The sequence below is a fragment of the Phyllostomus discolor genome, chromosome 9 (genome assembly GCF_004126475.2).
Source record: "Phyllostomus discolor isolate MPI-MPIP mPhyDis1 chromosome 9, mPhyDis1.pri.v3, whole genome shotgun sequence".
Lineage (NCBI taxonomy): Eukaryota > Metazoa > Chordata > Mammalia > Chiroptera > Phyllostomidae > Phyllostomus > Phyllostomus discolor.
This window is the reverse complement of record NC_040911.2, coordinates 86,775,112-86,790,638: the sequence shown is the minus strand read 5'-3', so window position 1 is coordinate 86,790,638 and position 15,527 is coordinate 86,775,112. Positions and strand designations below refer to the sequence as shown.

General features: G+C 44.0%; 1 protein-coding gene across 1 annotated transcript in view; it reads right to left on the bottom strand.

The window, feature by feature from the left end:
* Nucleotides 1–15,527, bottom strand: part of ACSS2 (acyl-CoA synthetase short chain family member 2) — a 60,592-nt gene that overhangs the window by 5,523 nt on the left and 39,542 nt on the right. The window contains exons 3-13 of the mRNA XM_028523934.2: nucleotides 13,253–13,344; nucleotides 12,949–13,052; nucleotides 12,143–12,215; nucleotides 11,790–11,865; nucleotides 11,528–11,642; nucleotides 4,612–4,749; nucleotides 1,430–1,600; nucleotides 1,005–1,138; nucleotides 703–835; nucleotides 564–620; nucleotides 290–370 (exon numbers count right to left, since the gene is read on the bottom strand). Coding sequence (XP_028379735.1) covers nucleotides 290–370; nucleotides 564–620; nucleotides 703–835; nucleotides 1,005–1,138; nucleotides 1,430–1,600; nucleotides 4,612–4,749; nucleotides 11,528–11,642; nucleotides 11,790–11,865; nucleotides 12,143–12,215; nucleotides 12,949–13,052; nucleotides 13,253–13,344 — 1,174 coding nt within the window. The remainder of the gene's footprint in view (nucleotides 1–289; nucleotides 371–563; nucleotides 621–702; nucleotides 836–1,004; nucleotides 1,139–1,429; nucleotides 1,601–4,611; nucleotides 4,750–11,527; nucleotides 11,643–11,789; nucleotides 11,866–12,142; nucleotides 12,216–12,948; nucleotides 13,053–13,252; nucleotides 13,345–15,527) is intronic.

Here is a 15,527-nt window from a genome sequence, read left to right as displayed (position 1 = left end):
TGTCAAAGGAAAAGTTGGGACTAAATCTTCAAGACCCAAAAAGGCACCTTCAGGAGTCTTTGAGCAGAGTTCTTAAGAGCCTCATGGGCCAAAATGCAGAGCGGCAGGCACATGCAGAATTCAGAACAATTCCCTGCAGGATCTCTGCAAATGATAAACCCCCAACTATGGAGCTTGAATCACAGCAGCTACCAGGAGAGACTAGGTTCTAAACGCTGAAGCAAAGTACAGTATCCCTTAGTGGACCCTTTCCCCTCACTCCTCCAAGACCCCCCTCCAAGGGCCTCACCAGATAGCCTTCGGCTTCACCTTCCAACTCTTCCCCAGACTCATTCAGGATTGCAGGAGCTACACCAAAGAATGGGAAGGTCTAGAAGCAAACAGGAGACAGGACCCAAGGAGAGAGATGAGGCAATTCTGACACAACTCAACCTCTCCCATGGAGAAGGAGAGCCCCAAATTCATCACACATCTCAGTCCAGTCCTCCACCCTCTGCTTAGGCCAAATGCCCTAAGACTCTGTCCCTGCCTAGTCCAGGGCCAGCCGAGGGAGCCTCACTCACAGCAGAACCAGGCTTCATGGGTGTTGCACCAGGGAGGGGCGTCAGCATATGGCCACCCTGTGGAAGTCAGAGATCAGGGGGTTTGAGTTAGTCTTCCCACACTGTCCCTGAGCCCCAACCTTCTGTACCCCTTACTCACGGTCTCCGTCTGCCAGAAGGTGTCCACGATGGGGCAGCGCTGGTCGCCTACTACCTGGTAGTACCATAGCCAGGCCTCAGGGTTGATGGGTTCACCTACCGTGCCCAACACCTGTAAGGATGCCCGGCTATACCTTGGGCAGGGGAGTGGGGAAAGAGGAATCAGGAAGATATACCCAGGCTCTTCTGCCCACCCACCCCCATTCTGGGCTAGGGAGCTGGGACAGTGGCATGAAAACGAGTGCACAAAGGCCAGTTGTTCTCAGGGACACCAGTGGGGCAGCAGCTGGGGAGGGGTCTCACTTGGTGACAGGCTTATCTCCAAACTTCATGAGCAGGCGGATAGCTGTAGGTGCTGTGTAGAACTTGGTCACCTTGTACTTGTCCACAACGCTCCACATGCGGCTCACGTCCGGGTATGTGGGGATACCCTCAAACTAACCCAGGGAAGGCTGGTCATTTCTGGTCCTTCCCAGTAGCTCCTCCACTCCCCCACCATGCCCCAGGCTCAGTAATTTGCCCTTTCTGACAAACCCATGACTTTACTCCTTTACCAGACAAGCCAAAAGAACTTCCCACTGAAGGATTCACAATCCCCCCAGAACTGTGCAAGAAATGTGTAAGTCCTACTGCCTCTAGACCAAGTGGCTTGGGAGGCAGTCATCCTGGATCACCTTGTCCACCCCCTAAGTAGGCCAGGTAGTCATTGGTCCCAGCTCCCTTCTCACCAAAACACTGGTGGCACCATTGGCCAGTGGCCCATAGGTGACGTAGGAATGGCCAGTGATCCAGCCAATGTCTGCTGTGCACCAGAACACGTCCTCCGGATGGAAGTCAAACACATACTTGAAGGTTGTGGCCACATAGAGCATGTAGCCTCCAACTGTGTGCACCACACCCTGCGGGAAGAAGAAGGCCTCAGGACGGGGCTTGGGCTCACCGCCGCTGACCACCGGCACACCTTTCACACCATCCATCTCTCCTCCACCCCTTTTCTCCGCGTGCCCGGGTAGTACCTCACACACATGTAACACCAGTCCATCATTCACACCCACACCCTAAGATGGTATTTAGGAGCCACCTGCATTACTTTCATACATGAACACAGTACACTCACAGATGGTGTCTCTGTTGTACGTTTGTGCACACACACTCAATTACACATCAACAGAGTGAGAGTAGAGAAAAATAGACAGTGTTTTCTTATTCTATCAATATCCCATCCCTAGGAGAGAGAGACCAAAGCTGCATTTCTAAAAACTCATTGAGGGATATTCCAGAGCATGCGGGGAAAATAATTTAGGGATGGGGTAGGTAGAAGGCAGAGTGACATCTTTCAAGTCGATGGAACAGTCTAAGTTTTCTTTTTTTTTTCTTTTTTTAATATATTTTGTTCATTATGCTATTACAGTTGTCCCATTCCCCCCCTTTATTCCCCTCTGCCCTGCACACCCCCTCCCACCCACATCCCCCCCCCTTTCGTTCATGTTCATGGGTGATACATATAAGTTCTTTGACTTCTACAATTCCTATACTATTCTTACCCTCCCCCTGTCTATTTTGTACCTACCATTTATGCTGCTTATTCTCTGTACCTTTTCTCCCTCTCTTCCCTTCCCACTCCCCCGCTGATAACCCTCCATATGATCTCCATTTCTGTGATTCTGTTCCTGTTCTAGTTGTTTGCTTAGTTTGTTTTTGTTTTTAGGCTTGGTTGTTAATAGCTGTGAGTTTGTTGTCATTTTACTGTTCATATTTTTGGTCTTCTTTTTCTTAGATAAGTCCCTTTAACATTTCATAAAATAAGGGCTTAGTGATGATGAACTCCTTTAACTTTACCTTATCTGGGAAGCACTTTATCTGCCCTTCCATTCTAAATGATAGCTTTGCTGGATAGAGTAATCTTGGATGGAGGTCCTTGAACTTTCATGACTTTGAATACTTCTTTCCAACCTCTTGTTGCCTGCAAGGTTTTTTTGAGAATTCAGCTGATAGTCTAATAAAAACTTCTTTGTAGGTAACTCTCTCCTTTTCTCTTCCTGCTTTTAAGATTCTCTCCTTATCTTTCATCTTAGCTAATGTAATTATGATGTGCTTTGGTGTGTTCCTCCTTGGGTCCAACTTTTTAGGGACTCTTTGAGCTTCCTGGACTTTCTGGAAGTCTGTTTCCTTTACCAGATTGGGGAGGTTCCTCATTATTTGTTGAATTAAGTTTTCAATTCTTGCTCTTCTTCTTCTTCTTCTTCTGGCACCCCTATGATTTGGATGTTGGAACATTTACAGATGTCCTGGAGGTTCCTAAGCTTCTCATTTTTTTTTGAATTCTTGTTTCTTCCTTCTGTTCTGATTGAATGTTTCTTTCTTCCTTCTGGTCCAAATCATTGATTTGAGTCCCAGTTCCCATTCCGTCACTGTTGGTTCTCTGTACATTTTTTTAATTTCATTTTTCATAGCCTTCATTTTTTCCTCTAATTTGCAACCATACTCAATCAATTCTGTGAGCACCCTGATTACCAGTGTTTTGAACTGTGCATCTGATAGGTTGGCTACCTCTTTGTTGCTTAGTTGTATTTTTTCTGGAGCTTTGATTTGTTCTTTCATTTGAGTCTTCTTTTTTTTTTTTTTTTTTGTATCTGTGTGCCTGTTACATAGTAAGAGGTTAAGGGGTGGAGCCTTAGGTGTTCACCAGGGCAGGGCAACCCACGTCGCTGAGTTGTGACGTTGTATGTTCCAGAGTGAATAAAACCACTTGCTCCACTCTCTGCTGGTTTTTAGTCACTTTCCCCACTATCCACAATCAAATTGGCCCCTTCAGGTGCTGATTCCTGGATGGGTGGGTCTGTGTACGTTCTAGGAACCTATGGGTCTCTCCAACAAACTCTCCTATGAGGCTGAGAGTCTCTCACTACTGCTGCCCCCACAGGTGTTTTCAGTCAGAGGCTTTGAGGCTTTATTTCCCCGCACTGGAAATAAAGTTGCGCAGTCTATCTCACTCCCAAGTAGTTCCTCCCCTCCGCCAGCCGCCGCCTTGACCGCCCTGGTCCTCCTGCTGCTGCTTTGCCGTGAGTCCTCTCAGCTCAGCTGCCCACCTCCGTCCCTCCTACTGGTCTGGGTGAATGTTTCTTCTTTAACTCCTTGGTTGTCAGACTTCCATACAATTCGATTTTCTGTCAGTTCTGGTTGTTTTTTGTTTTTAAATTTGTTGTCCTTTTTTTGGTTGTGCAAGGAGGCACAGTGTGTCTGCCTATGCCTCCACCTTGACCAGAAGTAGCCCAAGTTTTCTTAAGTATTTCTGGCTCCCACTGTGCCCTCCCAGGGACTAGATCACAGGTGGCAAACACAAGGCCCATGGGCCAAATCCAGCCGGGCACCTTGTTTCTACCCAGCGGCAGCACCGAACTCCTTGACCCTAGTTATTAAGGAGTAGTTACATTTATAGAGTCCTAAAATTATATTCAGCCCTTTGAAGGCAACCACGAAGCTGATGTGGCCCCCAGTGAAAGAGTTTGACACCCCTGGACTAGATGTTAAAGTGTGGCATGTTGAAGGAGCTGAACTCTAAAAGCTGTAGTCTAGGAGCCCAAGAGGGATCCCTGTGTCCACCCTTGGTCTTGAGTTGACAGGGCAGCTCTCCTTCAACCAAACCATGTAGGCATGGATAAAAAACATCAATACAAGCCACATAGACTCATGCTTTTCTCATTTTCTGGGCACTATGAAAGCCTCCACTTAAATTATCTCACCTGAGCCTCACAATCTAACGTCTTAATTTGATTTAGAAAAGGTAATTGACATTTATGAAACTCAGGGTTGTAGAATAAAATTGATGTTATTAAATGCTCCCTCAGAAACTCACTTCTCACCCTTACACACTGTATGCACATGTGTATACATGTGCTCACACACTTGCCTTGGGTTTGCCTGTGGAGCCACTGGTGTACAGGATGAAGAGCGGGTCCTCAGCATCACACCACTCAGGCTCACACTCATCCTCTGCGTCCTGCATGAGTTCATGCCACCACAAGTCAACATCCTCATTCCAAGGGATCTGCAGGAGAAGAAAGGCAGAAATGGGCAGGAAAGAACTGTGAACAGCTCAAGATGGGGGCAGGAGATACCTGGCACATGGAGGGGCTGGGGTGGGCCTGGCAGGTGGGGGTTGTGGAAGGGAGGAAGGGCCCTGCGAGGGTGGAATAGAGCAGAGAGAACAGGAACAGAATAGCAGGTTTCCTGGGTGCTCCCAGCACTCTGCTCCAGAGTTCCCCCTCACCTGGCCCTCAGGCTAAGGAGGGCCCTTTGGTTGGTCTCTTCTCATCCTTCAGTTCTTAGTTTAAATGTCACCTTGGAAAGGCTTTCCTTGGAGAGCATCTGGTAGATTCCCACTCCCAGCATCACCCCTGCTATTATTCTTGATCACTGCACCATATCCCTTTCTTGCTCGGCACATATTTCTAGTTATTTTAGTTGTTTGCTTGATTACTGTCTCCCCAACTAGATAGTGACCTCTGTAAGTGCAGTGGTATGTCTGTCTTTTTTTCCCACCTATATCCCCAGTACCTAGCAAAATGCCTGGCACTTAAAAGGTCCTCAGTAAACTTTGTTGGATGAATGAATATGCACACACAGCCCTGCATACACACATATATACTTGTGGGACTAGTGGCTCATTGGCACAGATGCGAACACCACACAATTCAGAAATGCAAAATTAGTCAGCCTGCAGATAAGGCAGGCATCTGGCCCTGCCAGTTAGTAGTGAAAGAAGTCAACAGATCTTGCTCCAAGCGCCTTTTCATGAAAGTCCAGACCTCATTCTCTGTCTGGAGGGTCCTACCTTGACCTCCCTCTGCCTTTACATCATTGGTACCAATGAGTTTTCCCTAAATACACTTACTTGAGATTCCGTGCGTCAGGAGGACTTGTTTTAAGTTGGTGGAGAAGGACCAAAATGGACTTCTCTCGGAGGGATGTCTCCCTATAGCGGAATGCCTTTGATAGCTATTTTTGGATCTGTCATCCCTAAATTTTTCTAAACTCTGCTTGAAACTGTTTTACTTTCCTGGTTATATCACCTTTTGAACAGACAGTTTTGCTGAAGCAAAATTCCCTAAATTTGTCCAAAATTTGCACTAGATTTCAATCCCGGTTCTGCCACTTCTAAGCAAGTCACTTGGGCAAGTCCCTTTACCTTGTTACCCCTTTTTAAAATGAGGATAGTCATTTGTCCCAGTGGTCTCACAGGATTTGGGGAGTATCAAAAGAGAAAGGTATTATCCACAGTAAATATCAGGACTTGGGTTACTCTGGTGGGGGGGCGGGGGACCAATGAATGTCAGAAAGATGGAAGTTAGTTCAGTTCCCCTAAACTCCTCTAGGAGATAAATGTAAGGATATGATAATAGGAACTGTTTGAGGTTTGCAAGCCCTGTCATATTCATTAACCTCTCATATGTTCGATGGCCCTGAATGGCAGGTAGACATGATACTGTAAGAGAAACACCCTACTCCTGCTGTATGTCTATATGCTAATCTACTGTGTATATATTTGGTTAAAAAAACCCCCAAAGTACTAGACACATACCTTGATAAATTATAAAATAACTCTCTCACCACTCTCCTCTTTCTCTACTATCTGCCCCTTAGTCTAGAGAATTTGAAGTTTTTGGCATATAAGCATCATAAGAATGACAAGCCCAGACCAAGTGAGGCACCATTAAAAATTTAAGAAGAAAAAGAAGGGAGACAGCTGCCAGTGAGCTCAAAAACACACCGTATTTTTTAGTGGAATAGCCATATAGGTCTACACATACCTTGTCACATGAACACTTTTTTTTCTTGCCAAATGATCTACTTTAGATGAGGTCATTTATATATTTAATTGAATTATTTTTTAAAGATTTTATTTATTTTTAGAGAGATGGGAAGGGAAGGAGAAAGAGAGGGAGAGGGCAGAGAAACCATCAATATGTGGATGCCTCTTGCATATCCCCTACAGGAGACCTGGCCCTCAACCCAGGCATATGCCCTAACTGGAAATCAAACCAGTGACCCTTTGGTTCACAGGCCTGCACCCAATCCATGGAACTACACCAGCCAGACCATCATTAATGTATTTAAGCAAAAGTGTGCCAATATGGCTTTGGGCAAATACTGCCAGTCTACGACAGTGATGGGAATTATCAGAAAAGGACCTAGGTACATGTAAAGGCAAGTTACATTGTGACAATGAGAGGACTCTTATAATCTTATAAAACTGTTACCTGCCCTGGCTGGTGTGATTCAGTGGATTGAGTGCCGGCCTGTGAACTGAAAGGTGTCCAGTTCAATTCCCAGTCAGGGCACATACCTGGGCTTCAGGCCAGGTCCCCAGTTGGGGGTGTGCAAGAGGCAACTGATTGATGTGTCGGTCACACATCAATGTTTCTCTCCCTCTTCTCCCTCTGTTTACTTTGTGGATGTGTGATTAAGAAGGGGAGGTGGAGGAAGGGGCATGCTTCATGTGTGGAGCTGATAACCAGTACCAGGAAGTAGGGTGAAAGTTCAATTAGTTCCACAAACATTGTGAATTAGCTCTGTGCCTATGAGAGCCCAGAGCTTTGAACTAGGAAAGGACTTGAGTTTTCTGAAATACACATTGAGGAGGTGAGTTGGCCTTTGTCCTTGGACCAGGGTAGCCTCAGGGAGGGCAGATGCCAGGTGTTAGAGAAACATGAGGAAGCTCAAAGGTGACATAGTTGAGGAGAGCACATACAAATTGTGTAGGCCCATCCTTAGCGATTGCTTAAGGATGAGGGGGTTTGGAGCTCTGCCAAGAATTCTGCATCTTGGACTGCAATTCTTAGGCCAAGAAACCTGGACTTTGTAAGCCTGTTTTTATGGTCTTTGGTTTTTTGGTAACTGTTTTCACCTCCAAGAAACATAAATCCAGGAGCTTGTGGCCTGGAGATCTCTGGTATTAAAGAATTACAAGACTTTTTTTTTTTTTTCCTGTTTTCCCTCTTAGAAATGCAGCCTATTTTAAAAGCAATAAAAGCTAATATTTATGGAGTAGCTACTATGTGCTGAATACCTTGCATATATTGACAAAACCCCACCCATTAGGTACAACTATTATCCTTTTTTTTTAAAGATGTCATTTTTTTTAAAGATTTTTTATTTATTTATTTATTTCTAGAGAGGGAAGGGAGGGAGATAGAGAGAGATAGAGAGATAGAGAGAGAAACATCAATGTGTGGTTGCTGGGGGTTATGGCCTGCAACCCAGGAATGTACCCTGGCTGGGAATCGAACCTGGGACACTTTGGTTCCCAGCCCGCAATTATCCTTATTTTACAGATGGGGAGACTAAGGCAAGAGGGCTTACATAACTGGACCAACCTCCCATAGTAGCAGGAGAAAGAGCCAGGATTTAAACCCAAGTAGTCTGGCTCCAGAGCCTATGCTTTAATCACTGAGTTTGTTACCTCCTTCAAGAGAAAAAGTCTTAGGTTCCTGCCTGAGTTTTAAAAGGAAACAGTGTCATTGAGCAACTTTTCATACGTCTATTGGCCATCTCTATGTTCTGTTTGGAGAAGTGTCTCTTCAGGTCCTTTGCCTACTTTTTAACTGGATGGTTTGTCTTCCTGATGTTGAGGTATATAAGTTCTTTATATGTTTTGGAAGTTACCAGAAGTATCATTAGCAAATATGTTCTCCCATATAGTGCATTCCCTTTTCATTTTGATGATGGCACCTTTTACTATGCATAAGATTTTTAGTTTGATGTAGTCCCACTTGTTTTGAGTTTATTCTTGTGTATGGTGTAAATTGGTGGTTTAGTTTCTTTTATTTTTCATGTATCTGTCCAATTTTCCCAACACCATTTATTGAAGAGATTGTTCTTACTCCATTGTATGCTCTTGCCTCCTTTGCCAAATATTAATTGACCGTAAAAGTGTGTGTTGATTTCTGGGCTCTCTATTCTGTTCCATTGACCTATATGCCTGTTCTTCTGCCAGTACCAGGCTGTTTTGATTACAATGGCTTTGTGGTATAGTTTGACATCCAGTATTGTGATCCCTACAACTTTGTTCTTTTTTCCCAAGACAAAGAATATATATGCAATAGCCCATGGACACAGACAATAGTGTGGTGAAGGCCAGGGGAGGAAGGGACTGGGGCTGGGTAGAGGTGGGCAAAGGGGACATCTGTAATAGTGTCAACAATTTTTTTTAAAAAGGAAACAGTGTCCCCTAGGAATCAGACCTGTCTCTACCATACTAATGAGAATAGAGAAAAGGAAGATTATATTTACCATTAGCCTAAGATGTTATAATCATAGCAGATTTAGGTAAGACACCCTATGAGGATGGTAAAACTCAGAGGAATTGTGAGTTTTCTACTTTATGTTAATAAGGAAAGTGGTTTCCTTTTAAGCATGCATCATCATCTCTTCATTACTGATAAGAGAACTGAAGCCCAGAGAGCAAAAGCAACTTACTCAAGGTCATACAGCTACAATTGGTCTCTGGACTCCAAACCCAGTTTCTCCTCTACACTAATCTGCTTTGAGTCCCCACTTAGGGATTTCCCTTCTTAGAACCACCTACAATGCAACTTTTGTTCAATTTAGCACTTGATTTTTAAAAAGATTTTACTTATTTCCTTTTGGAGACAGGGGAAGGGGAGGAGAAAGAGAGGGTGAGAGACATCAATGAGTGGTTGCCTCTCACATGCCCCCTACTGGGGACCTGGCTTGCAACCCAAGGATGTGCCCTGACTGGGAATTGAACCAGCGACTCTTTGGTTTGCAGGGTGGCACTTGATCCACTGAGCCACACCAGCTAGGGCCAATTTAGCACTTAACTTTATTGGACTTTATGTGCAGTTTGTAAATCCCAAAATAGTATAAAAATGTATTTAAGAATCTTCTTCTCTGAAGGAATCCAATTAAAAAGTGGGCAAAGGACTTGAACAGACACTTCTCCAAGGAGGACATACAGAAAATCCAAAGACACATGAAACGATGTTCAATATCGCTAGCTATCAGAGAGATGCAATTTAAAACCACAATGAGATACCACTTCACACCAGACAGAATGGCCATTATAAACAAAGCAACAAACAACAAGTGTTGGAGAGGTTGTGGAGAAAAGGGATCCCTAGTGCACTGCTGGTGGGACTGCAGACTGGTACAACCACTATGTAAAGCAGTAGGGAATTTCCTCAGAAAACTAAAAATGGATCTGCCTTTTGACCCTGCGATTCCACTGCTGGGACTCTATCCTAAGAATACTAAAACACCAATCCAAAAGAACCTATGCATCCTAATGTTCATAGCAGCACAATTTACAATAGCTAGATGCTGGAAGCAACCAAGATGCCCATCAGTAAATGAATGGATCAAAAAACTATGGTACATTTACACAATGGAATTCTATGCAGCAGAAAGAAAGAAGGAGCTCCTACCCTTTGCAACAGCGTGGATGGAGCTGGAAAACATTATGCTAAGCGAAACAAGCCAGGCAGTGAAAGACAAATACCATTATGATCTCACCTTTAACAGGAACCTAAATAACAAAACAAAGAAACAAGCAAAATACAACCAAAGACACTGAAATAGAGGACAGGCTGACAGTGCCTACATAAGAGAGTATAGGGAATTTAAGGGGACAGTGGGAAGGGGTCACAGGAACAAACTTAAAGGACACATGGTCATAAACTAAGGGGAGGGTGGTAATGGGAGGGAAGTGGGAAGGGGTGGGAGGGGGGACTGGATTGGGAGTAAAAAGGAGAAAACTGTATTTGAACAATGATTAAAATAAAAAAAAAAAGAATCTTCTTCTCTGCTGTCCTATACAGAACTTAGGCTTTCATTTGTAATACATATCTACCTCCCCAACTTGATGGTGAATTCCCAATGTTAAGGTCTATACCTATTCTACTTGCCTTCCTCCTGTCTTTCCTGGCTCTGCCCCAACTAAGTGCATAGTAAAGACTTTCTGATAGGTTACTTTGTCGTCTGTCCCACAAAGGTCCTGAGCAGCAGGAGTAAAATGGGTTGTCTGTTGCTACCACCCTGAGAGCATGCTGTATGCCAGTTCAGAGAGGTAGCAACTGGTGATCGGCTTCACAACCCTTGGAAGTGACTTAAATGGCAAAGGACCCCGGGGCAGAGATAAAGGGGATAGGTCTGGCAGTCACCTCAATGGGGCAAACAAGCAAAGAGCAAATGGACCCGCAGACAAGCACGCAGAAAAACAGTGCCCAAGGCAGTGCAGAGGTGGATACCTAGGGCCAGATGTGCTTGGGTTTCTCTTTCAGCTTACCCTGTTAAGAGCCCACAGAAAGTACGGTGAGCAAGGTCCAAGTATAGGAAAAGTGGGAGGGAAGGGTCAGTGTGCCCCAAACTCCTCCTTTTCTGGATGGCTCCTTTTCTAATAAGGATGATATCTTGAGGGCTAGATCTTAGTCCTTACATGGTGGGATTCCACAGGTAGCCCACCCCAAGCCACAGCCCAGTAATCAAGATGACTGTATTTAGTCACCCCAGTCTGCCCATTTCTAACCTAAGTCCAAGCCCTGAGGGTCCCTCGTGCCCATCAGGATACCCCAACCAGTCTTCCTTACAATGTCTCACTCAAAGGTCCCAAGTTGCAAAGGGCTCCCTAACTACTTTCAAGTTCAAAGTTCCCCAGCTCCCAGCCAGTCCTACCAGGGGAGGCATTCCTACGATGGCTCTCAGATCCTCAGAATTATAATGAAGAAGAAAAGGACATCAGGAACTTCCTGGGCAGGAAGAGGAAACCCATTTGAGCCCAGAGGAGAGCATAGCAGTAACAGACTCACCTGCACTTCTGGACATGACCTCTTAATCGGTGGGGACTGGCTGACAGAGTCACCTGTGCCCAGCTCTGACCTCCTCAGGTGCTTGACCACAATGCAGCATCTCACTGAGAAACCCCTGGAAGAAAGAAAAGCCTGAAGTGGTGGAATGTTTGGCTCAAAAGAGAACTTTTGTCCATCTAGGGTAGGTGGGACAAAGGGAAAATGGCACTGGGAAAAGGCCTCATTGACTCAGAGTAGTAGCCAACCAGCCAAACATACTTACTTCTCCCGACACTTCTCCAGGGCCTCATCAGCCAGTTCCTTCAGGCTCACAAGCTTTTCCCCCCTGTAGAAGGCATCTTTGGGAGGCAACAGACATTCCAGACCTTAGGAAGGCACCACACTCCTTGCCCCTTATCCCTAGTGAGCACAATATCCATAAAGTCCTTCCTGAGTGGGCCTCTTAACTTTTCCATCTGATTTGAGCAGACAGAGGGTTGGCTGAGGTAGAACCAGGAGCTACACAGTAGGCAGTCCCTACCCTCTACACTAAGCAGTCCCAAACTCCAACTAGCTAATTGAAACAAAGACTTGGGAGTGTAGGGGTTCTGGAGAAGCAGTGAGAAAATTAGTCACCTGCAGTGATGAGAAGGCTGCAATTGGAATCCAGAATCCGTTCACATAGAGACTCTGCAGAGAAGCCTGCAAACTAGGGAAGGAAAGAAAGACTGAGGGAGCACTGGCTGGATAGCTCAGTTGGTTAGAACATTATCCCTATACACCAAGGTTGCAGGTTTGATCCCCAGTCAGGGCACATACAAGAAGCAACCAATGAAAGCATATAAATATGGGACAGCAAATCAGTATCTGTCTGTTTTCCTGTGTGTGTGTGTGTGTGTGTGTGTGTGTGTGTGTGTGTCTCCCTTTGCTCCCCCACCCCCTGCCTTAAACCAATCAATTAAAAAAAAAAAAAAAAAGACCAAGGGAGTGAGGGCCCAGGGATTAAGTGAACAAAGAAAGGAGTCACTAATAAAACCTTTAGGGTCTATAAGTTAGGGTGCTAGAAGAAATTGGATAACTGATAACCTATAACAAAAACATTTTAGCCCTGGTTGGTGTGGCTCAGTTGGTTGGAGCATCATTGTATAGACTGAAAGTTCTCGGGTTCAATTCCCAGAGAGGCGACATGCCTAGGTTGTAGGTTTGGTTCCTGGTCGGGAAGCGTGCAAGAGGCAACCAATAGATGTTGTTCTCCACATGGATGTTTCTCTTCCTCTCTCACTCCCTTCCCCTCTCTAAGCATGTCCTTGGGTGAGGATTTAAAAAAAGAAAACAACATTTTAACTCCTTAGTCTGGTTCTTAAGATCCTCTTACCCAGACCCAATCTACTTCTTCAGAGCCCCATTCCCCAACAGGCCCCTTTCCCAGCCCAAATTCCTACCACAATGGAATGCACAGCCCCAAGACGAGCACATGCCAGCATTGCTACCACAAGCTTCGGTATCATGGGCATGTAGATGGCCACTCGGTCGCCCTTCCGAATGCCTGCACATAAAGGACATAGACCATGGATCTTTTGTGCTGCTACTCCCTCCCTCTCATCCAGCTATCACCACCACCACCCCTCCAGCTGACCTCTTCTAGTCCCAATACCAGATTCTGTCCATCCCTTGTCTGCTTCTCCCAAGTCCTCAGATACCCCAAGGTCAGGCCCTTCAGTCCCCTCCCCCCACCTCTTCACTCACCCTGTTTTCGGAGAACGTTGCTGAACTGACACACTTGGACCAGAAGTTCATGGTATGTGATCTGGGAGGTCTCCTCTGGCTCATTGCCTTCCCTGAAATACATCAGAAAAAAAAGCCATTAGGAAATATAATCTCTTTTCCAAATAAAAAATAGGAACAGTCATAAAACCCATTCAGTAACACCAAGGCCTGGGAATGTCCTGTGAGGCTGAGCCATCTACCACTACACCTTGAATTGACTGGTCAAATACTTTGGCCTTTCAAACTATACTTTATACACAAGCTGTGTGTCATTGAAAATTGTATTGTTAATCTCTGAGCCCCATTTAGGTTGATAAATGGGATGATGGTCCCTTATCTTCCATCTTAAGGATGTATTAAGGAGAAATTATATCACAGATATAAGTGGGGTCTCCAGAACACTCGCACACAAGTCACCTGGGGAATTTGTTAAAATGTAGATTCCTGAGCCCCTACTCAGATCTACTGAGTCAGAATCACAGGGTCCAAGAATCTACTTCTTTATTATAAGCTGGTAAAAAGAATCACACATGATTCTGACATCAATTTAAAGTTTGAGAATGACCAGCCTCTATCAGCTGATTTCTGTCCTGCTCAGCCTTGCCTCCCACTCCTCCCTAGGCCTCTGCCTGGTTTTCTTTGGTCATTCTTAACATCTGTTCATTTGCTTATTCAATGACTATTATGTACTATATACACATGTAGAAATAAGGCACTGATGGATAAGATAAGCAAGATTCCTGGCATGAAGTTTATATTCCTATGATTGTACAAGAAATATCCAAGTAACAAATACAACCAAGACAATTCAGATTATGATAAATATTACTTGAGAAATACATTTTAAAAAGATATCTTAAGGAACTTTCATGATTGTATGTGAAGGTTTAACTACAAAAATATTCCCCCTCAGTGGTTTTAATTTTTCAATTTTATTTTTTGAATAATAAATATAAATGGTACTTCATAAAAAGATATGTGATGAGAAGTTCCATTCCCATACCCCAGTCATTCTGCCTACTGGCAACCACTGTTACCCTATGTTGTATAACTTTCCAGAAATAGTCAATATGGAGATAAGGCCACTCCTTGTAGGAAGGAAGGGATAGATAGGGAAATTGAATTAGCATGATGTGAGCAAGACAATTACTTTGGAAGAAGGCTACAATTTCAGCAACTTTCATAAGGTCCTTGGGTTATCACTAAAGATGGAAATCTAAAAGCTGAGTTAAAAAATTGAATTTTAATGATGTTCAAAAGAAAAATAAGCACCTCACAAATGCCAACCAAGCACAGGGAAGGTAGATGTGGGAAAGCTGTATAACTAAAGGACAAACGTATCAGACAAGCATAAATATATGCTTTTTACAAGCATAAACATGCATGTATTTATGTGTAATTCTCACTGTTTTCTATACAATGATGGCATACAGTACACACTATTCTATATCTTATCTTTTATTGAGTACAATATACATCCAATAAACTGCACAAGTCTTAAGTATAGAGCTCAATCACCTTGCTTTTAAAAAAACTTAACAATATAGCCCTGGCTGGCGTAGCTCAGTGGATTGAGTGTGGGCTGCAAACCAAAGCATCACAGGTTCAATTCCCAGTCAGGGCACATGCCCAGGTTGCAGGCCATGGTCCCCAGCAACCGCACATTGATGTTTCTCTCTCTCTCTCTTTCTCCCTCCCTTCCCTCTCTAAAAATAAATAAATAAAATCTAAATAATTAAATAAATAACAATATACATTGATATCATTCTCCATCAAGATTTACCGTGCTTTCATTTTTTTGTCATCCTTATAATGTTCTACCATTTGTATGTACCATAATTTATTTAACTAATAAATGCTCGACGAATATCTTTATTAATTTGTCATTGTACTCACTTTTAAATACATCTGTAGGATGATTTACTAGAAGTAAAATTATTAGATTAAAGGATATGTGCATTTTAAATATTGATAAACAATAGAGGATGATGCTAAGGCAGAGAAAGCCTTTCTCCAGGGAGGTGATATCTGAGCTAAGACCTGAGTAATGAGAAGTAAGCAACTATATGCATTCTTGGGAAGAGTATCTTGGCAGAGAGAACAATGAAATTTGGAAAGGTACTGAGGTGGTAAAGAGCTTGGACTATTCAAAGAATAGAAAGGAAGGCAGTTTAGCTGAAGCATAGTGAACAAGAAGCGGGGTAAGAATAAGAGGCAGAAAGCAGCCAGATCACACAGGGCCTTCCAGGTAATG